This window comes from Thermobia domestica, chromosome 8, assembly GCF_964235325.1.
Source record: "Thermobia domestica chromosome 8, izTheDome1.hap1.1, whole genome shotgun sequence".
Classification (NCBI taxonomy): Eukaryota; Metazoa; Arthropoda; class Insecta; order Zygentoma; family Lepismatidae; genus Thermobia; species Thermobia domestica.
Genome location: NC_137461.1, coordinates 44,560,466 through 44,582,385, shown reverse-complemented (window position 1 = coordinate 44,582,385; position 21,920 = coordinate 44,560,466). Strand labels below are relative to the sequence as shown.

Below are 21,920 nucleotides of genomic sequence, written 5' to 3'. Positions count from 1 at the left end.
TTATTAGCTTTCCATAAGTGTCGGAATTCTTAAAGGACGGCTATCTCCGTCCGTCTGTTGATAGGTAACATAACAAAAACAGTAAGAGATATCGAGAATTGGTTTTTCGTAATTCCGGAATTTAGCATCCCAAGAATAGGTTCCATCACCTGTTATATTCAAAACTGACGGAGATCAACTTAACCATTTTCGTTTTCAACATTTATCACCATAGAACAAAAATGCTAATAGTTATCGACAAGCACCTTTCTGCAATCGATTCATCGCCTTAAGTGAACATATAACTCTAGCCTTTAACACTATACTCATAACTTGAAATGAATTAAATTTATTAGTAGTTCCGGTTTTAATACTGATTTCCGGAGAGCAAAAATGACAAGAGGTATCGAGAGGCGGTTTTCGCAGTCGATTCAACACCCCAAGAATAAGTTCCAGTTAAACCGAAAGTGCTTCAAGTTAACAATTTCCTGTTTCTACGTTTATCATCACAAAGCAAAAACGCTAATAGATAGTGACAAGCTGTTTTTTTGCAATCCATTCAGTATTTCAAGAGAACATGCCATCACTATCAGCAACTTTACCAAAACCGGAAGTGATTGAAATTTACTAGTACTGCCGGTTTGAATGCTTATTTTCCAAAGCAAAAATGATGTGAGATGTCGAAAAGCGTTCTTTTGACACAGATGCAGTGTTCCAAGAATGGGTTTTGTCTCAACTTCTGTCAATCTATTCAAACCAAACGTGGTGAAAATCTACAATTTTTCAGTTACAACACTGATCGCACAATGAAGACATCAATTTGCACTTGTGGTTTCAATATTAATCTCCATAGAACAAAAACCCAGGGACATGGGTTTAGAAGTAAATGCAGAGAAAACTAAATACATGGAAGTGCGTCGGAACCGTAATACGGCAAATTATGGATGCGTTGAAATATTAAATAATACTATCGACAAAGTGGATACTTTCAAATATCTAGGATGAATATTAATAGACGAAAATCATATTCACGAAGAAATTAAATGTCGACTAAAAGCAGGGAATTCCTGTTATTATTCAGTTCAAAACCTCTTGTCGTCGCGAATTCTGTCGAGGAATTTGAAGTTTAAAATATAAAAACGATAATCATGCCTGTTGTTCTGTATGCTTGCGAAACATGGTCGCTTGCTCTGAGGGAAGAACGTAAACTGAAAGAATTTGAGAACAAGACCCTGAGACAAATATTCGGACCCAAGAGGAACGGGAATGGGGAATGGTGGAAGCTTCACAACGAGGAACTACATAATTTATACGTTTTACCAAACATTGTTAGGGTCCTCAAGTCTAGGAGGCTTAAGTGGGCGGGTCATGCAGCTAGAATGCAAGAAAGTAGAAACGCTTTCAAAGCCTTGACTGGAAGACCAATCGGAAAATGACCATTAGGAAGACCTAAAAACAGATGGGAGGACAATATTCAGATGGATCTCGCAGAGATTGGAATACAAAGTAGAAACTGGATCTAGTTGGCTAAGGATAGAAGTCAGTGGAGAGCTTTTGTGAACGCGGCATTGAATTTCCGTGTTCCATAGGCCATAGAATTAGTTAGTTAATAGAACAAAAACAATAATGGGTAGTGAGTAATGATATTTTGATGTGGATTCAGCATCCAAGGAAGAGGTTCTACCTTTAATCTTATTCCTCTATTGCAACCAGTAGTTATAGTTGTACTACTTCAAGTTTGGGTATTGAATTCGGATAGTTTGGAAGTTTACCGTAATTTCCCACTATGAAACGAAACTCGCTTGTTATTATTATTATTTACTTTACTATTATTATTTAATGATGATTTATTCATAATCGAAAGTATTCACAGTAGTTTATTTGTTTTGTATGTATAAATATTACTTATGATTCTATATAATTTCCTGGAATAAACAACTTAAAATAAGACACTAAAGGAACATTGTATTAAGTGAAGTGGATTACGAGGTGCATTTAAGTTATAACGGCTTCAATATTTTTTGTTTTTTCTCAGGATAGATAAAACGTGCTGCTTGTTTTTTTTTTTAAAAAAAAACAGCACTCGTTTTCAATGCGTGACAGAGATGCCAATACCGTACGGCACACAGAACTCTAGATGTAGCAGTTTGAGTGATGAATACTTTTGATACTTACGATACTCGCCACTTTCTCCGTTTGCGTGGTGTGACACCTCTTGAAATTGATCGCCAATTGAGTGAGACATGTGATGTTGGTGTCGTGGATGAGTCTAATGTGCGTTCGTGGATATGACAATTCACAGAAGGCAGAACATCGTGGGGCAACAAACGAAGACAATCTCGGCCTCGCACAAGCCGGTCTGACGACAGTGTGTACTGATCCCACGGAAATGCCAACTTTAAAGGCGGTGTGTTCTATACTCATTCGGTGGTCTTCCAAAACAACTTTTCCCAGTCATGTCGTCAGACCGACTTGTGCGAGGCCAAGATTGTCTTCGTTTGTTGCCCCACGATATTCTGCCTTCTGTGAATTGTCACATCCACGAACGCACATTAGACTCATCCACGACACCATCATCACATGTTTTACTCAACTGACGATAAATTTCAAGCGGTGTCACACCACGCAAATCGAAAAAACGACAAGTATCGTAAGTATCAAAAACAGTCATCACTCTCACCACTGCCGCCAGAGTTCTATGTGCTGCCAGTCCTGAGAAAAAATGAAGCAGTTATAACTTAAATTCATCTCGTATATGGATAATGATGATTGTAAGTATTTTAGTTTAATATAAACAGTTTGATTGTTGTATACGTAATTACAAACACATGTGATCTACATTGTAAACACATATTTACGATATTTAAGTTTATTTGAAGTATGACAACTTCTGATCATACGAATATCGTGTTATAAAATTATTCGTTGTTAACCTACCCGTGACGATATGCCTTTTATTGATGAGAGTTCCACCACAATGAAATTCTAGTCCAAGATCAGTTTTTAAAAATATGGCTACTTGCCATGGCCAATCACCTCTTTCTGTTGTCTGGCCCTTTACAATTAATGGATTAGCTACAAGAGGAATACCACAGCCTCCTGTAAAGAGAGAGACACCAAAAAAATTAAACTAAAATTCATGTTAAGCTTGTTTCTTAATTTTTTTCTCTCTATTTTAATCACCGTAATCAAGGTTCCAGGACAGAGCCAAGACTAAGTATGGAAGCAATTTTCTATTCAAGCTCCATTCGTTCGATTCTAATAAATAGAACAAAGCATGCAATTCTAATTACTTTTCGACAACATAACAATGCCTTACTCATATATCTTACTGAGAAGTATGAGAAACACAGAATTATGGTGTTGAAATGAAGTAAAAATTATATATTTTACTCAATTTACTCAGTGGAAGTTGCATAGAATATGGAAACAAGTCGCAATATTAATACATATATATATATATATATATATATATATATATATATATATATATATATATATATATATATATATATATATACAGGGATGCAAATAAGAAACAAAATTTTACTCGCCCAAGAAAAAAACTACTAGCCCAAATCCCACAATAGAAATAATTTACCTACCTTCGGTATGACATTAAATACTCGCCCGCACCGATGAACCACTCGCCCAGGGCGAGTGGGCGAGTGGTTATTTGCATCCCTGTATATACATATAAAGATAGATAGATAGATAGATAGATAGATAGATAGATAGATAGATAGATAGATAGATAGATAGATAGATAGATAGATAGATAGATGAAAATAAAAGCTGTAAATTGTGACAGTCAAAAATTATATAAACAAACAAATCAAAAAAAACAATAAATGTATGTTCAATTATTTTAATTTATACCTTGCTCATGACCTCTGCGAGTAGTTACTATTACTGGTGTTTCAGTAGTAGTAGTAGTAGTGGTTACTCTAGTTGTTGTCCTTCGTGTTGTTGGTCTGGTAACTTCTGGAAGTTGAGGTCGTGGTTTGGAATCTAAAAAAGAAACCAGAAAACAGATCATTTGATTATAATATGAATATATAGTAGCACTTACTATCAAAACACAGAAGTAAGAAAAAATTACTGATATAAAGTTTTGTTTAAATAATATATAAACAATTATTTGTATAAATATTACACGAATACGTTGATTTACACCTAAAACTGATATCTAAAACGAAGAGTTGCCAATTATTTGCTATATGTTATCCTAATTAAATGCGGATAATTATTTGAGATTTATGCTATTTATTCATACCTCTTGTAAATATTTTCATTAATATTTTGAAGGCTGTATAAATTTTTCGACGGTTTCTAAGCCGTCTTCATCCACAGTGCTCAGAGATTATAAACACTGAATAGTGGCCACTTGAATAGAGGATGAAAATAATTTATAGTGCCTACTAAATAATAAGAAACTTATCACAAATATATGTGTAGCGAAGCATTTTCTGTGTATTTTATGAAAGTTTTATATTAATTACGATTTAAATATACATTATAGCCAAAAAGTAAAATTTAAGGTCCTTAATATGATTCTTCACAGCTAAACATCACCATACTTTAAGAACTAACTAACTAACTCTATAGCCTATGGAAGCCGGATGTTCAATGCCGCGTTCACAAAAGCTCTCCACTGACTTCTATCCTTAGCCAATTGAATCCAGTGTCTACTTTGTATTCCTATTTCTGTGAGATCCATCTTAATATTGTCCTCCCATCTGTTCCTGGGTCTTCCTAATGGTCGTTTTCCGATTGGTCTTCCAGTTAAGACTTTGAAAGCGTTCCTACTTTCTTCCGTCCTAGCTACATGACCTGCCCACCTGAGCTTCCTATACTTGATGATTCTAACAATGTTTGGTAAACAGTATAAATTATGGAGTTCCTCGTTATGAAGTTTCCACCATTTCACATTCCCATTCCTATTGAGTCCGAGTATTCGTCTCAATATGTTATTCATATTTATTCAGTTGTTGGGAAAAACACACTAAGAAGGATAAAAAAAAAATTGCGAATAAATACATAATAGGTAGGAATTCAAGGAAGAAAATTTCATACCATACGCTAGAAAAAACTGCAAGTAAAATGCACGATGGAGAAATAAACTGGATATTAATCCTTTGAAAATATAAGATATTTCTCGCGGGTAAGTTCCATAAGTTCCACATTACAGATCAGAAATGAGACATATCACAGAACTATGGAAATGCAGAGTAAACTGATGTATCGAAGTAGTCCAGTCTTCCTGAAGAGAAAGTGGATTGGCGAATGAAAAAGCCTGGAACACTAGGTGCCAATCATGATGTCTAAAACAAAACCCCGTAGATGACTTGCACCACAGATTATGAACTACATCTCAGTCTGTTATATGGCAATTATTATCTATCGTAGTGTTTCCATTCATTCTCTTGTGCTACCATAGTTTAAATACGCGTGAGGGATTCGCTGCCGTCATAGAATTGTAGAACCTCACCACAAGACCCTCTATGGACCTCATTGTCATTTTCAGAATGGAGAGTGGCGTACCTTTAACTTTATAAAAGAATTTTTCGTTTAAGTCAATATTAAAAATTTGATAGTTATACAGGTATCAGTTTAAAAAAAAGTACAGAAATACATACGAGTACTTTCGACTTACGTCAGCGGTACTTCTATAACTAACATCAAGATTTTTTTTATATATATATATATATAAATTCAAACAAATTACAAACTAAATTAACAATTATAACTAACCTTAAACAATTTTTAGATTTCTTATAAACATTATACTTACTATTTATAAGCTCATTTGCTGGATGATTGTCAGGGTCCCAGCTGGGTATTGATAGACTGAAGGGTAAATATAAGGCATGTTCAAGGGTGATCGACGTCACATATCGACCGGAAGCTAAAATTATTGAAAGAATTAAAACTTCTAAGTTAACGTATTCATGAATAATTTTAAGTAGTTAAACAAGAGTAGCCACCGAAAAAAATGAAATCAGGCGGCTCAAAAAGCATTCAAATTTGATACTTTAAAAAATCAAAACTTAGACAGATCAAGAATAGATTTCTAGATTATCATTTACACTACAGAAGGTGACATAAAAATATTCAATTAAGTTTCAAACTTTCCATTTACATAGAAAAGGCTCTAACTGGTTACAACGCAAATTTCTCATTCCAGGGTTTATAAAATTGAATGTAACAGTTTGTATATTGCTATGATTAAATGTAACATAAATACCAAAGTTAAAGAATCTTTTGCGATTCAAAAGAAGAAAATGCAATCACATCAGTTTTATTTGTACAGTTATTTACTAATAATCAAAGAATTAAATACGTACATGTTGTACATAGATTAAATTCACAAACAAAATAAAATACGTTTGAATACATCAATATCCGCACAAACGGATCTAAAACTCAATATGGATAGAGGCAATTTAGATAATCAATCGTACATCACTATATATAGCTTTATTAACTAAAATTAAAACTTAGATTCAACATTTGAACCATTTATTATATTATAGACTAACAAACACTGAAAAAATGTGAAGGTACTAGACGAAACAATATAAACGATCATTTTCTTTTAAATGAATTGAAATAGTTTTTTTTTTGTTTTGTTTTGTTTGTTTGTTTGTTTGTTTGTTTAACGTCCCACGTTTATGCCTTTGGGGTCAAATGAGACATATGGTTAATGAAAATGAATAATGGTGAAATTAATTTTTGTGTTTTTGCATCGGAAATCGAACCAAGGATGCGTGCGTCTTAGCTTGACTAACGGGGAGGGTCATTTTCTCTTAAGTATATATTTAGTGATTAGCGTTGTGCAATTTATTGTATAAAAATTTGTGCAATCAAATGAAGAAATTAATGGCTGTATCCACATAAAAGTAATCTTAGTGTCGTAACTAATCCCAAAAGACCACAGTTTAAGCAGTTGAAATTGCTGGAAGAATAAAATTCAAACTTTGGCACACTCAATAAGGTGATAAGTAAAAAAAAATTAATTAAAAATGTATTCCTTGTGTATGATTTCAATTTATAGTCAAACTCACCTTCTATTGTGAAATCATTTAAATACCTTAATGTTTGATATAGGAAAAGTTAGTCTGAGAGGCGTCGTAAAAGTGAGCAGAAATTATTAAAGTGTCATCTGCTAGCCCTAGGGATTATCATGAGAATGTTTATTTCCATTCCTCCAACTTTTGTCATACTAATAGAAGACGTAGAGATGAGTTTTTGAGACACTGTTATACTATTGTATTTTGAGTGTGTCTGAGGACTGTACGTTATTGATAGAATATTATAATCTAAAAGAAATAATGGTGGAGTGGCGTGTATAAATTGGAGTTGTTAAATAAAGATGTTGTTCATTATAATGAGTTCATTGCTGACATAAATGTTACATTTATACTAGTTAACTACTTGAACTAATTGTTATAATTATCTCCCCATTTGGGATATGTTCCTGATGATGTACTGGATGGCAGGATCAAAATATTCTATAAATCTGTGTCTATATATTTCCAGATGAAATTAAAGTAAAATGTTTGACAATAGCAACGTATATCACTATTATCATCACCAGTGGCGTATTTAGGATTTTGTTTCGAGGGGCTTTGCACAACGCGGGGAAGCAGGGGTGCAATTGCCCACCTGAGTTTGAGAATTAAATATATTTTAATCAATTGTCTACTAATATACTAGAAAAAAATGTGAAACTCTTATGTCGGTAGAGAATCCCCCCCCCCTCCCCGTCCCAAGGCAAATCTGAAATGACGCTCCTGCAAACACATGTTGAATATTTGTAATCTCATTTCAACTTAAATGATTTCAGTTTAGAAAACAATGGAAATATTCAGTTTTATCTGTGTATGGTTTTACCTGAAAAGAAAAAATGTTGAGACAAGCTGAAGCTGAAATATACTGATTTCAGTTTTAATGGCAAGAATTGTAGACTGGTGAATCTCATGTGATATGATACACACAAAAATTTAGTGGTGAATCTAACCTTTTATTCTATTCGCAGAAGAAAAAGGAAGCATCCTCTTGCCCCTATTACTACTCCTACTATTCCCTCCTTTTGATTTTCTTTAACTAGCTCAAGTAGCTCAAGTGGTAGAGCGTTGGCTTCGCTTTCGGGAAGTCGCGGGTTCGATTCCCGCTGCCGATCATCCTGATTGGGGTTTTCCAGAGTTTCCCTCAATTCTACCAGGCAAATGCCGGGATGGTACCTACTAAAACAGGCCCTGGCCGATACCTTCCCAAATCTTTTCCATTGTTATTGTTATTGTTATATAAAATGGCCTCAGAGCTGCATCTGGTAATTGTTAAATAAATAAATAAATCAAGCATTTACTTTTCTTTATAACTAAACGATGTATATATCCCTTTTCTCTAATTACTAAAGTCCCGTTACGTTGATTTACGTGCAGTTAGTGTGGAACACCAGTTTCGCTTATCAGCTCCTCTAAGTTTTGGTGTTACTGACGACGGCCGACTTGAATCGCAACTAACAACGATCCAGAGTATGATAGGAAAAACTAAAAAAAAACTAACAACTAAGAAAAATAAACAATGGTAGAATGAACGAAAAAAAGAAAAAAGAATGCAGTTCTTACATGGGATGAAATTTAATAAATACAGTATTATTTCTGAGTAAAGAGCATAAGAAAATGGAAAATCAATCAAATTGTTAGAAATGGTAAGAAGGACTATTGTTGTACGTGGAATACGAAAACTAACAAATTTATTTCGGGATTGGCTTGAGCCCGATAGATCCCCTAAATACGCCACTGATCACACCTTCATTTAAAAGATATTAATATGTAATACACAAATGATGTGACAGAATAATAAAATAAGGACATTAAAATAATTACCTGGAGGTCCTGAGCATAGCACACGATCATTTATAGCAACTTCTGTAACAACAGGCACTGGATTTCGTACAGGAAATTTCACTTCATATCGCAATAGAGCTGGACTATTTCCAGATAACTTTCTGTCTATAAGATCAATATTTCCATAATATTGCTAAGATTTTTTTAAGTAAAGGAAAGAGAAGGCAGGAACATTAATATAATATTTGTATTTACACAGTTTAAATCAATGTTTCATAAATATTTAAAAATAAACTAAAAACACACATTATCGAAAAGTAATAATTTAAACACAAATTTATAACATGAACAAAGAGGAAAGCTAAACTATTTATGTCATTGGTAAATATACAAGTTATAAAATTGCAGTCAAATCATCATAGAACTTGTAGATTATATTTGGAACCTTTGATTGATTTCCTTTGCAAATAATTTCAATAAAGTCAGCAATGATTACGTTCTCTGCTTTCCACTGATCTTTCGTAACTAATATAAACTATCTTCAATTTTTCCACAACAAGTAACAAAAATATGAACAATATCTTATCAACAACATTTTTGTAGCAACGGTAACACTTGTAAGTTAATAAAAGTTTTTTTTTTTATTCTCTACTTTAGATGTTGTAATGTCCCACGTGTTTATGTTTACAAACACTCAACATGCGCTCCTTTATAAATAACAATCATGTGCACCTTACTATGGAGTACTACAGCTGCAGACAACGGAGACAACAGTGACACCATCAGTCAGATGACGGCGAGGGAACAGCAGCGCCACCGCCTAACCTAGAACACCTATATATCCGAGAGATTTCAACGACAGCTATCAGTCTCGACTGGCCAACCTCTCCTCTAGCTTGATCTGGAGATCTAGGAGATATCTTACCCAAATCCTCTAGTTTGTTTCGGAACTCTAGGCTTTCCTTCTTCTCATCTAGCTTGCTTCGGAGCTCTGTAGAGATTCCTAACCTCAGTCGCTTAGCTTGCTTCGGATCTCTGTAGAGATTCCTAACCTCAGTCGCTTAGCTTGCTTCGGAGCTGTGTAGAGATTCCTAACCTCAGTCGCTTAGCTTGCTTCGGAGCTCTTGACTCTTAATCCCCTCTCTTCTTGATTCGAAGCATTGGGGATTCGTAGTCCACTCCACCTAACTTTGCTTCGGAGCTCTTTGGAGATACTGCTCTAGGCTGCTCGGGCCTTAGGTCACCTTTCTCTACCTTATATTAGATAAATTACATTATTGTAGTATTTCTATCAAATACTATTTATAGAGGATTTTATGATAAAAAAACGGTAGTGGGAAACGATTCCAAACAGTAATTTGCTCTACCCACTCTTGCACAAGCAGAACTTCACAATATATTTGTCATGTATCACATAATATATTATTTTCTACTTCCGTTGTTGTTGAAAACTGAACAAAATAACTGGACATAGCATTTATAACTGAACAAAATAACAAATTATTTATAAAAAGTGATTATTTATTGTTATTAATTTGAGTATGGAGAAATGAATATCTCTTGGGTATTTTTGAGTGTGTATGCATATACTTTGCTCAACTTACTATTTCTGTTACTGTTTGGCTTAAATTTTACAATTAATTCTTCACACAATTCTTTCCGTAAAATTTTCATTCAACTTCATACAGTATTTTGTTGCAACACCCACCCAATCCTTATGTAGTAATTACGTCAAATTAATAATAATGAGAACAGAAGACAAGTTGTCACTACTAGTTAAGCTTCAAAACACCACATACGCATGACACAAACTCAGTTCTTTTCACTGATTCTACAAACTAACTATGAAACTATGATTCTTCTTTTCTTTTTAACTTTTACTCCTTTTTCAGATGCAGTATATGTTTTTAATTAACTTTAATTAACTTCCACGCATTTCACATTCAGATTTTTCTCTCTTATGTTACCATAAATCAACTTCCTCCAACTCTTCTTCGTTTTCGCTTCATTGTCATAATTAATAATTTTCTCTTCATAGAGTGGGGGCATGTGACAATTATTGTCATAATTATTAGTTTTCTCTTCATAGAGTGGGGACATGTTACAATTATTGTCATAATTATTAGTTTTCTTTTCATAGAGTGGGGACATGTCATATTTATTAGTTTTCTTTTCATAGAGTGGGGACATGTCACAATTATTAGTTTTTTCATAGAGTGGGGACATGTCAAAATTATTAGTCTTCTTTTCATAGACTAGTGACATGTCACAATTATTATCATAATTATTAGTTTTATTTTCATAGAGTGGAAACATGTCACAATTATTGTCATAATTTTTAGTTTTCTTTTCATAGAGTGGGGACATGTTACAATTATTGTCATAATTATTAGTTTTCTTTTCATAGATTGGGGATATGTCACAATTATTGTCTTAATTATTAGTTTTTTATTCATAGAAAGAAACATGTCACAATTATTGTCATAATTTTTAGTTTTCTTTTCATAGAGTGGGAACATGTCACAATTATTAGTTTTTCCATAGAGTGGGGACATGTCAAAATTATTAGTCTTCTTTTCATAGACTAGTGACATGTCACAATTATTGTCATAATTATTAGTTTTTTTTTCATAGAGTGGGGATATGTCACAATTATTATCATAATTATTAGTTTTCTTTTCATAGAGTGGGGACATGTTACAATTATTGTCATAATTATTAGTTTTCTTTTCATAGAGTGGGAACATGTCACAATTATTGTCATAATTTTTAGTTTTGTTTGCACAGTTATAGAACTAAAAGAAGTCACATTGGTAATGGTGATGGTACAGGCTTTGCGCCTCCCTAGCCCCGGATTTGCGGTCTCCATTCATTTTCTATTATGGAAGCATTCTTCAAATTTTGATGTGAGGCATAAACATTAAAGGAAAAAAATAATAATGAATTTGCTAATGCAAAATCAGTATATGTTTTATAAACATAATTATTGAACTTAACACTAAATACTTTGCTTAGAACAAAGAATTCAAGCTATTTTAGTAGTGAAAAACAATTTATGTTGGCAACGCTGCTCTACCTATTTCTTCAATTTGGATTTCTCAATCGATTTTGTAAAAATCATTCCATTATATACCCATGCATATTATTAACATCACATGCATATTATTAACAGTGTAATTTAAAACGGATACAAAAACTAAGTAAATATGAAAACTTAATTAGCTTTATTTATCGTAATATATAATATTTATCAACTTGTCAAATAGGAATATAACAACATTTTCATGATAAATTGAAATCCAAGTTTGCATTCGATTTCAATTGTTTCTAAAGCAAATGAGTAATTCATTTGACGATCCACTTTCAGTACCAAGATAGACCTACAGTTTAACGTAGAATCAATTGCACGTGTTTCCATTGGGGATCAAACCCTAATATTACATGCCGAAGACGCATTTGCTATCCATATATTCAGGACGAGAGCCCGAAATATAGATGAAGTTTCATACATCTACCAAAGACTGAATTTATGGAACCCCCTGAAGTATTCTCGCCTTAAACTACATGACTTTACAATTAACTCAAGTTTACAATAATTCTGACCTTAATGCTAGTAAATACAATAAAACTCATGTTTATATATTTCGTAAATTATAAAATTTGAAATTTTATTTTTCAGTATTTCTCTATTGTCCACTGATTGTTATTTAGTCTGTATTTGAATACGAATGTAAGACTTACTTATTTGTCTGTGGGTTCGCATGCTTGCTTTTATGGCACCATTTCAGAGAAAAGTCCATAAAATGTAATTGAAGACTATACATTCGTTCCCTAAATGCTTTTCAAGAAATGTCAATATACAATATATCAGGCGTTATTAAATTCCATAATTGTGAAGTACATTAAAAAATATTATTTTTTTTTCTTTCTAATAGTTGTTGTATATGCATCACAAAGCAAACATAACGCTTAGAAAATCTACTGCAGAATTGGGTTACATGCGCACGATCCACACTGCGTAGCATCCTCGGTTTTGAAATAATATGTGAATATTTCCGAGAAGCAAACCAAATCCTTCTATCTTAATTGTATGCAACCTGTATAGCTGCATAATCAGGACAGAACTTACAGGCTCAACCCTATTTCTTCTTCTCACGCACCCGTATGTAAGTAGAAAACGGAACTTCTTTTTCAGTCACTGTGAGAGTGTGATTACATTGTACCTAGGTACATATGATCAGTTGTTTAAAGAAATATTCCGTAACTGCAGGCAAACGCTCGAAAGAAGCATGCCAGAGCACGTAAACAGAGGACAGCATCAAGCATCGTGACTTACGCTATGTTGCAAAATCTTTCAATAGTTATGAACACAAATCAGAGTTGCAGACACTATACTAAAACAACTAAAATTTATGTTGGACCCTCGTTCATTCGTATACGGGAATAAATGTTCATAATTATTTGTTTTTAAAGATTTTTCTTCATATTGATTAGGAAGGCACGTGATTTTGTGACTTTATTATAGGGCCGCCCCTTCACGATACATTAGTTGTAATTAATTAATTCCATTAAGTGTAGAATTGAAACAATTATCCAGCTTATATTGCTATTTCGTATTAGATTGAAATTTTTTTAAGTTGTTGAGTTTCACATTTCGTAAGTTATTTATGAAGTAAGATTTACACATTATCTTATAGGGATCGACAAACAAGTGGTAAAAGATATAAGATCCCTTAATTGGAAAATACTATAGGCTGAAATGCACGAGATCCAGTATTCGATTCCCGTACACAGTGGTTCACATTACACTTTAAACTGTACGTCTCGTCCTATCTCGTCTCGTCCTATCTCGTCTCGTCCTATCTCGTCTCGTCGCTGCTGACAAGAAAGAAAAAAAAGATCAATCAATCAATTACTGTAATCCTAAAATCAACAATTTGAGGTTTCTGTACTTACTGTTTGTAATCTGATTCCTATGCTTAGTCGCAGCCTCAATATGTTGGTGTGTGCTAGAAGTGGAACCGTTATATGACCTACCCATTCATTCTCCCACACATATTGAAATATTTCGGGACAAGGAGAGCGAGGAGGCCCAGAAAATTGACACCACATTAGTTGCTGAAGTTCCATAAACAAAATCAGGAACCCGAGCCATTTTGCTGCCATTTCTAATGTATTGGCCTGCAAAAGAACAAACATGTTTTTACCATTATTTCTACCAATATTAGACATTCTTAAATTTGTAAAATACATTTTTAATAATCGGGGTTAATAGGGTTATTAGCATAAATTACTTTCCATAGTAATATACAACTTTTTGCTAATGTTTTAAAGAAAATGATCTATATTATTACCATGGACGCCAACACAAGAGGTCTACCGTCGCACTTCTATACCAACACTCTTACCACATCTGTACAGTCTTCGCATAGCGGACGTTCATTCGATTCTCCATGAAGCCTTAGACCAGACTCCAGCACTACCACCAGGAGCGTCATTTCAGATTTTACTTGGGGGGAGGGGGGGCAAGACCCCTTGATATAAGTAAAATTTCGCGTTTTTCACTGATTTACTACTATTCTATTCATAAAATCTATATACATATCAAACTCAGGGGGCAAATTGTCCTCCCTGCCCACCCTAAATGACGCCCTTGTCTACCACGTTACGCATATTCACCGTTAGATCACCTTCTTGCTATATGATCAGGCCACCGCTCAACCCCTGTCGTTGAGGCCAACCGGAGTCGCCATCATCCATCAATTGCACACAATTTCATGAATGAACTCCTTTGTTTTCTAACTATCAGTGCTCCAAGTGTTTGAACTCGCTCTGAGTAGCCCCAGAGCAGAAGAATAACACCATCGTCACAACTAACATCATATATCCTTGTGTTTTATTATTGCACTTCATTTCATTATATAAATTACATAGAATGCTCAATTCACCTTCTTCTGTATGCTTAACCAGCTAAATATATCAGTAAGTAAATAAATTCTGATACCCATCTCCCAATGAAACTACCAATAAATGAATGTTCATGACCCCAGAGAAGGCGTTAAATTCCGCGGCCCACCTATCTTCGGATGGGAATGAAATTCCATTTTTAAGCGTTGAGTTGAGTTGATTTTGGGTTTAGCGTCCCGTTCAGCAGCGAGGCTATATGAGACGTGGACCTACTGATTAACGTGGAATCCCAACCACATGAGCTCCCGCTGGGAATCGAACACGGGTCTCCCACGCCAAAGGCGCGTACGCTATCCGCTTAGCTACGGAGAAGCTTCACTTTTAAGCGTTGTTTAAAACATTTTGAAATAGCGTTGTTGGAAAATATTTCGAAATAAAGGCTTAGGTACTAGTTTATACTGTATTTTTATGCGATTTTCAAATAACTTTACAGTACAGTATACGGACAAAGTTATTCTATAAAGTAAGGAAAAGAAAAAAGAAAATTTCTTATTTTATTTGAGAAATGGGCAAAGTCATCACGTGCAGAAGATACAAGTCACTTGATAAAATATTGACAAGTACCAGAAATACGACGAGTAAGATTAGTCTTCACTAAGACTAGAGTACAGTAACCAACTCCATCAATGAAGTGGAACCAGTGGCGTATTTAGGGGGGGCTTCCGGGCGTAAGCCCCCCCCCCCCCGAAATCTTACTTACTATAGTAAAGTATGTGAAATTTCTTGCAGAATTTTCACATTTTCAGGCAAAGCCGCCCTCCTTTCCCCCCGAAAGTTAGCAAAGCTTCTCCCGAAACAAAATCGTAAATACGCCACTGAGTGTAACCAATAGGTCCAAATTGAGTAAGCCTTCTTCCAAAGATCTAACAAGGAATTGATCGTTTCCGAGAGATTTGGCTAAAGCGACAGCTTCATTTTATAGCATTGGTCCAGATACGCAGAAACTTTTTAACCTTGCAATAGTGAAATATTCCTAAACGACTTCGTTAATTTACTCGTTGCCGGTTTTCTCTTGTTTCCTTTTCATTTGGCCACCCCCTTTTAACCATTCATCCATTATTTTAATTTTTCCGTTTTAACACATCATAAGCTGCGTTTTCCGGCATTTCAAACGAGTAATTATTTCCCATACAGAGAGTTTGTCGTTCTCTTTTGCTTCGACAAATTTATCATTAAGGGACAGTGAAACATGAGACTTAGCCGTGTTGTTCACTGTTAAAAATTTAGGAACCGACTGACTCGCAGGGATGTATATAGAAGTTCAGTGGATTTTGTAAGATCAGTGCCCTTAACAAGAATTAAGATGTTTCCATTCTCCCCCTCCCTTTGTTTATTTGAAGTGTCATACACAAATATTATTTTGTGTAACACTCCAAATTATGCTGTTTGCATATTCTCGCATCTTTACACTACCTATCGAGGCACCACACTATTTCAAAAGGTGTGTAATAAGTTACTTGTAAACAGTGGGTAGCACCAAGCCCGCAACTAGAGGGAGCTTGGGAGGCCTGGCCCCTAAAGTTTTCGTGGCCCCCCCAGACTTCAATACAAAATGCCATATTTAAGACAAAAAACACAATTTAGATATTTGTAAGAGAATTTTTAATGACTTAGCCCCCTAACTTATTCATGCCCCCCCCCAAACCTCTGTGCCTGGTTGCGGGCCTGGGGAGCACGCGAACAAGAAAGTGCTGTGTGTATTGTAGTATGCTATAAATAAATATCTCTATCGTGGATTATTTTCCGCGTTATATTTCCGAATCATACACGTATTTTCTAGTGAATTCTTCAATTATTGCTTTCCGTTTCCGTCTTGAATAGATTCCGTATTATGCAAGGAAATTAACATTGTATTTTCTTTTCTGAAACCATGAAATTTATTCACAACGCGCAAGTTTCATCCACGTTCCGGCTTAGACAAGTTACACTACACACACACACACACACACATATATATATATATATATATATATATATATATATATATATATATATATATATATATATATATATATATATATATATATATGTTGGACATTGTAATTTATTAGCCCTATGATATTTTTTCTGGTTCCGACACTCCTGCAGACATATTAAATTAATGCTTTTTGATAGTATTTGATATTCTTATTATCTACTGCTTAATATTTTTTAAGTATTATTTTCATATAGGTAAATTAAGTTTGCAACTATCTACATGCTTTACTGTTTCACCTTATGTTAACTAGTTTTACGTATTCAAAGCACAACAGCTTAAAATATGTACGCGACTGCTTCCATTAAATTTGATTCGTTTTAGCATATCCTGTCGATTTTCTTGAAAAACTACATATAAAAGAAATCTCAAGTAAATGAAACGAAATGAAAATCTTTGAGTTTTACGTCCCACGATTATGCCGGTGAGGCTAAAGGAGACGGTGATGATGAGAAATGAATGAATTGGTCGAATGAAGAAAGTGGGAGGAAACGGAAGAATCCCGCGAAAACCTACACACACGGTGTTTATCCATCACTAAGTTCACATGGCGGGAGCAGGGATCGACCCAGGGACCCAAAGCACCGGGGGTGAACACTCTACCACTGAGCCAACGCGCCCCTCGAATCCGTTCTTACATGAACAGCAATCGAGTTTGGGTAACACAAACCGTGAAGAAAAAATACAAGAAACAAAGTCCATAGGGGGCTATACATTTTAAGCTACGAGGTGCACACCAAAAGTACGCGCCGTCTGGTTCTAAAGACCACATTTTTTTCTTGTATTATTTCAGGAAAGCAACTGCGGCGTCGATGACTTCCATTCTTCGTCTCTAAGCAGTGCAGGTTTTGTTTACTAGGTGGCAGTAGTTGAGTCACAGTGCCTAAACAAGTAAGATATGTTTCTGATACTCTCCGGGGACATGGAATTTTCGGTTGAAGAGCAAAGGGTAATTGTGAAATTCCTCACCGCAGCTCGACGTTGTGCACCCGATATTCATTGCCAATTAGAGTGGTGTGTGTGTGTGTTGACGGTGCCCCCCCCCCCCCCCCGTGCTTTGAATTCTCGCAGTTAAGAAGTGGATGCGTGAATTCAAATCAGGGGAACGAATGTGAAAGATGAGCAGAGGTCTGGACGTCCAAAAACAGCATCAACTGACGCTAACATTACGCGTTCTGAAAGCTTCATCATGGATGATATGCGTGTCATCATGTGAGAAATTTGTGATATACTGGGGGCTAACAGTGTAAACAGTAGAATGAACGGGATATAAGGAAGGTTTCAACTTGATGGGTTCCACAAATGCTCAATGACAATCAAAAAGAGACAAGAATTCGATCAAGTGTTGCAAATTTGACACGCTTCCGAAGAGAAGGGCACAATTTCTTGGAAAGTATTGTGACAATGGATGAACCACAGATTGCATTATTCAACTTAGAAACAAAAAAAAGCAATCGATACAGTGGAAACATACAGATTCACTACCTCTCAAAAACTTTCGTCAGGTGGCATCCAATGAGAAGGTGTTGTACGCTATCTTCTGGAATTCCCAAGGAGTAATATTATTCCACCCTGTTCCGAAAGACCATATAATTACGGACAAATATTTTTGTACACTTTTGGATACAGAAATTTTTTGCTCAAATTCACTGATAAACAACCACAAAAGACAAATGACAATTTTATCTTACATATGGAGGATGCACCTCCTCACCGTGCTATTGTTGTAATCTCATTCTTGACTGAACATCTACTCACCAGATTTACCCCAAGTGATTTCTGGTTGTTCCCAAACCTCAAGGAAGTGCTACTTTCCAGTAACTGAAAAATACCCCGAAAAGATGACTATGCCACATACTACACAAAATGGACAGAGCGATGCCAACTGTGTATCAATAAAGAGGGAGAATTTATTGAGAAATAGACACAAGTTAGTTCCCTGCATTTACTTGTTCTTGGAAATTAGAACGAAACGCGGGCACAAGAAGGGAAGTTCGGAGAGTAGAATCATAGAGTAGGTTTGAAAGTAAAATTCCTTTTATTTATTTACTGTAATGCCTTAGGATATTTTAAGAAGGATGTCTCAAAGGCTGGGGGAGGGTGAATGGGCATCCCTGAGTACAGCAGAATATTTCTCTCGACGATGACACATATTTATAAGGTTAAACTACAATTCGAAAGCTTTATAAATTCTATATATCACGAACTGTCACTGGATACACCGATACTTATCAATTTAATGGAAATAAATCAGTTGTCAAAATTGGCAACGATCAGGCTACAACCGCAGTGTTGGGATGTTCGTGGTGGTGTGTTAGGACAAACTCCGTACTGCATGAGGAACAGTAGAACCAGGGGCGGATCCAGGGGGCGATCGGGGTGATCGCCCCCACCCCCAGAAGAGGAAACTTTCTTATTTTATATATATATAAATAAAACCCATCCCAAAGTTTGGAGTCCTTAAAAGTAGCAGTATGACAACCCACCGCCCCCCAGAAGTCGGTCCTGGATCCGCCCCTGAGTAGAACGGCAGTATGCTGTGAACGGAGTAGACAGTAATATTACAAAATAGGTGATCTTTCTAACTTCCAAAGAAGTAAAAGTTGTTGGCATTCGGTTATTTGGTGCCAAAGTGACGAAAGTGGCTAGTGTGGTAGATGTTTCTCGAGAGACAGTGTCAACGGTGATGACAATCTCATAACAGGGCGAAAGTAAATCGACGAAGGGAAACAGAGGTCGGAAGGAAACCTTCAGTGAAAGCAATAAAGTGGATTGTCACTCAGAACCGTCGTGTGACTATGGTGTAAGTGAAGGATAAATTTAAGCAGCAAATCGTACAACCTGTATCTACAATCACAGCCCACCGCAAGTAAAATGGCTAGGATATGCAGAGTATTACGTCGATATACTGGAAACGTGTGATATGATTGGATGAGTCATCGATTACCTTATTTCAAACCATGGATCGTCTCTATGTGTGGCGGACACCCAAAGAAGCGTATCTATGTCTCCGCTCAACCGTGAAACATAGCGGTGGTTTTGTAAGGCTGTGGATTGCAATGTTCTGTTTTTCAGTGGGTCCTGTGCTGACTCTTGTCGCTCATGTGGCCACTCGTGATCATGTCACTATTTTAGAGGGTCATGTGCATCATATCGCGTAGTCCCGGGTTCGATTCCGGCCGGTGCTTCCCAATTTTTGGGGGGTCTACCCAGTGTCGTGAGGCACACTGGGGAGTCTCGTGGAAACAAGACGTGACGGCCTTCAGATCTAGAAAGCTCCTGATGCGCCTGTTAGGGACAGGGCATCGCAACACGATGATCACGTGCTCGCCGATAGACTGGACGTAGTTCAGCCACTAGATCTAGAAAGCTCCTAATGCGCTTGTTAGGGACAGGGCATCGTAGCGCGATGATCACGTGCTGGCCGCTAGACTGGACGTAATTCAGCCACTAGATCTAGAAAGCTCCTAATGCGCTTGTTAGGGACAGGGCGTCGCACCGCGCTGATCACGTGCTCGCCGCTAGACTGGACGTAGTTCAGCCACTAGATCTAGAAAGCTCCTAATGCGCTTGTTAGGGACAGGGCATCGCAACGCGCTGATCACGTGCTCGCCGCTAGACTGGACGTAGTTCAGCCACTAGATCTAGAAAGCTCCTAATGCGCTTGTTAGGGACAGGGCATCGCAATGTGCTGATCACGTGCTCGCCGCTAGGCTGGATGTAAAGCTCCTAATGCGCTTGTTAGGGACAGGGCATCGCAACGCGCTGATCATGTGCTCGCCGTTAGACTGGACGTAGTTCAGCCACTAGATCTAGAAAGCTCCTGATGCGCTTGTTAGGGACCATGCATCGCAACGCGCTGATCATGTGCTCGCCGTTAGACTGGACGTAGTTCAGCCACTAGATCTAGAAAGCTCCTAATGCGCCTGTTAGGGACAGGGCATCGCAACGCGCTGATCATGTGCTCGCCGTTAGACTGGACGTAGTTCAGCCACTAGATCTAGAAAGCTCCTGATGCGCTTGTTAGGGACCATGCATCGCAACGCACTGATCATGTGCTCGCCGTTAGACTGGACGTAGTTCAGCCACTAGATCTAGAAAGCTCCTAATGCGCTTGTTAGGGACAGGGCGTCGCACCGCGCTGATCACGTGCTGGCCGTTAGACTGGACGTAGTTCAGCCACTAGATCTAGAAAGCTCCTAATGCGCTTGTTAGGGACAGGGCGTCGCACCGCGCTGATCACGTGCTGGCCGTTAGACTGGACGTAGTTCAGCCACTAGATCTAGAAAGCTCCTAATGCGCTTGTTAGGGACAGGGCATCGCAACGCGCTGATCACGTGCTCGCCGCTAGACTGGACGTAGTTCAGCCACTAGATCTAGAAAGCTCCTAATGCGCTTGTTAGGGACAGGGCGTCGCACCGCGCTGATCACGTGCTGGCCGTTAGACTGGACGTAGTTCAGCCACTAGATCTAGAAAGCTCCTAATGCGCTTGTTAGGGACAGGGCATCGCAACGCGCTGATCACGTGCTCGCCGCTAGACTGGACGTAGTTCAGCCACTAGATCTAGAAAGCTCCTAATGCGCTTGTTAGGGACACGGCGTCGCACCGCGCTGATCACGTGCTGGCCGTTAGACTGGACGTAGTTCAGCCACTAGATCTAGAAAGCTCCTAATGCGCTTGTTAGGGACCATGCATCGCAACGCGCTGATCATGTGCTCGCCGTTAGACTGGACGTAGTTCAGCCACTAGATCTAGAAAGCTCCTAATGCGCTTGTTAGGGACAGGGCGTCGCAACGCGCTAATCACGTACTCGCCGCTAGACTGGACGTAGTTTAGCCACTAGATCTAGGAAGCTCCTAATGCACTTGTTAGGGACAGGGCGTCGCAACGCGCTGATCACGTGCTCGCCGCTAGACTGGACGTAGTTCAGCCACTAGATCTAGAAAGCTCCTAATGCGTTTGTTAGGGACAGGGCATCGCAACGCGCTGATCACGTGCTCGCCGCTAGACTGGACGTAGTTCAGCCGGTCGCTAACGGATGGCGCTGGAGCAGGCTTAGGCTCACAAATGGGTCATTACGCCATGTGGTTTAGTTTGGTTTGGTTTGCTATGTGCATCCTATGGTCCAGACCATGTTTGCGGG

General features: G+C 37.1%; 1 protein-coding gene across 2 annotated transcripts in view; it reads right to left on the bottom strand.

Annotated features, from left to right (window-relative positions):
- LOC145692853 (serine protease gd-like) overlaps window positions 1–21,920 on the bottom strand; it is a 53,395-nt gene that overhangs the window by 16,275 nt on the left and 15,200 nt on the right. For both annotated transcript variants that reach the window (XM_081768372.1, XM_081768373.1), the window contains exons 2-6: window positions 13,791–14,015; window positions 8,874–9,027; window positions 5,774–5,887; window positions 3,859–3,990; window positions 2,917–3,078 (exon numbers count right to left, since the gene is read on the bottom strand). In XM_081768372.1, coding sequence (XP_081624498.1) covers window positions 2,917–3,078; window positions 3,859–3,990; window positions 5,774–5,887; window positions 8,874–9,027; window positions 13,791–14,000 — 772 coding nt within the window. In that variant the 5' untranslated portion in view covers window positions 14,001–14,015. The remainder of the gene's footprint in view (window positions 1–2,916; window positions 3,079–3,858; window positions 3,991–5,773; window positions 5,888–8,873; window positions 9,028–13,790; window positions 14,016–21,920) is intronic.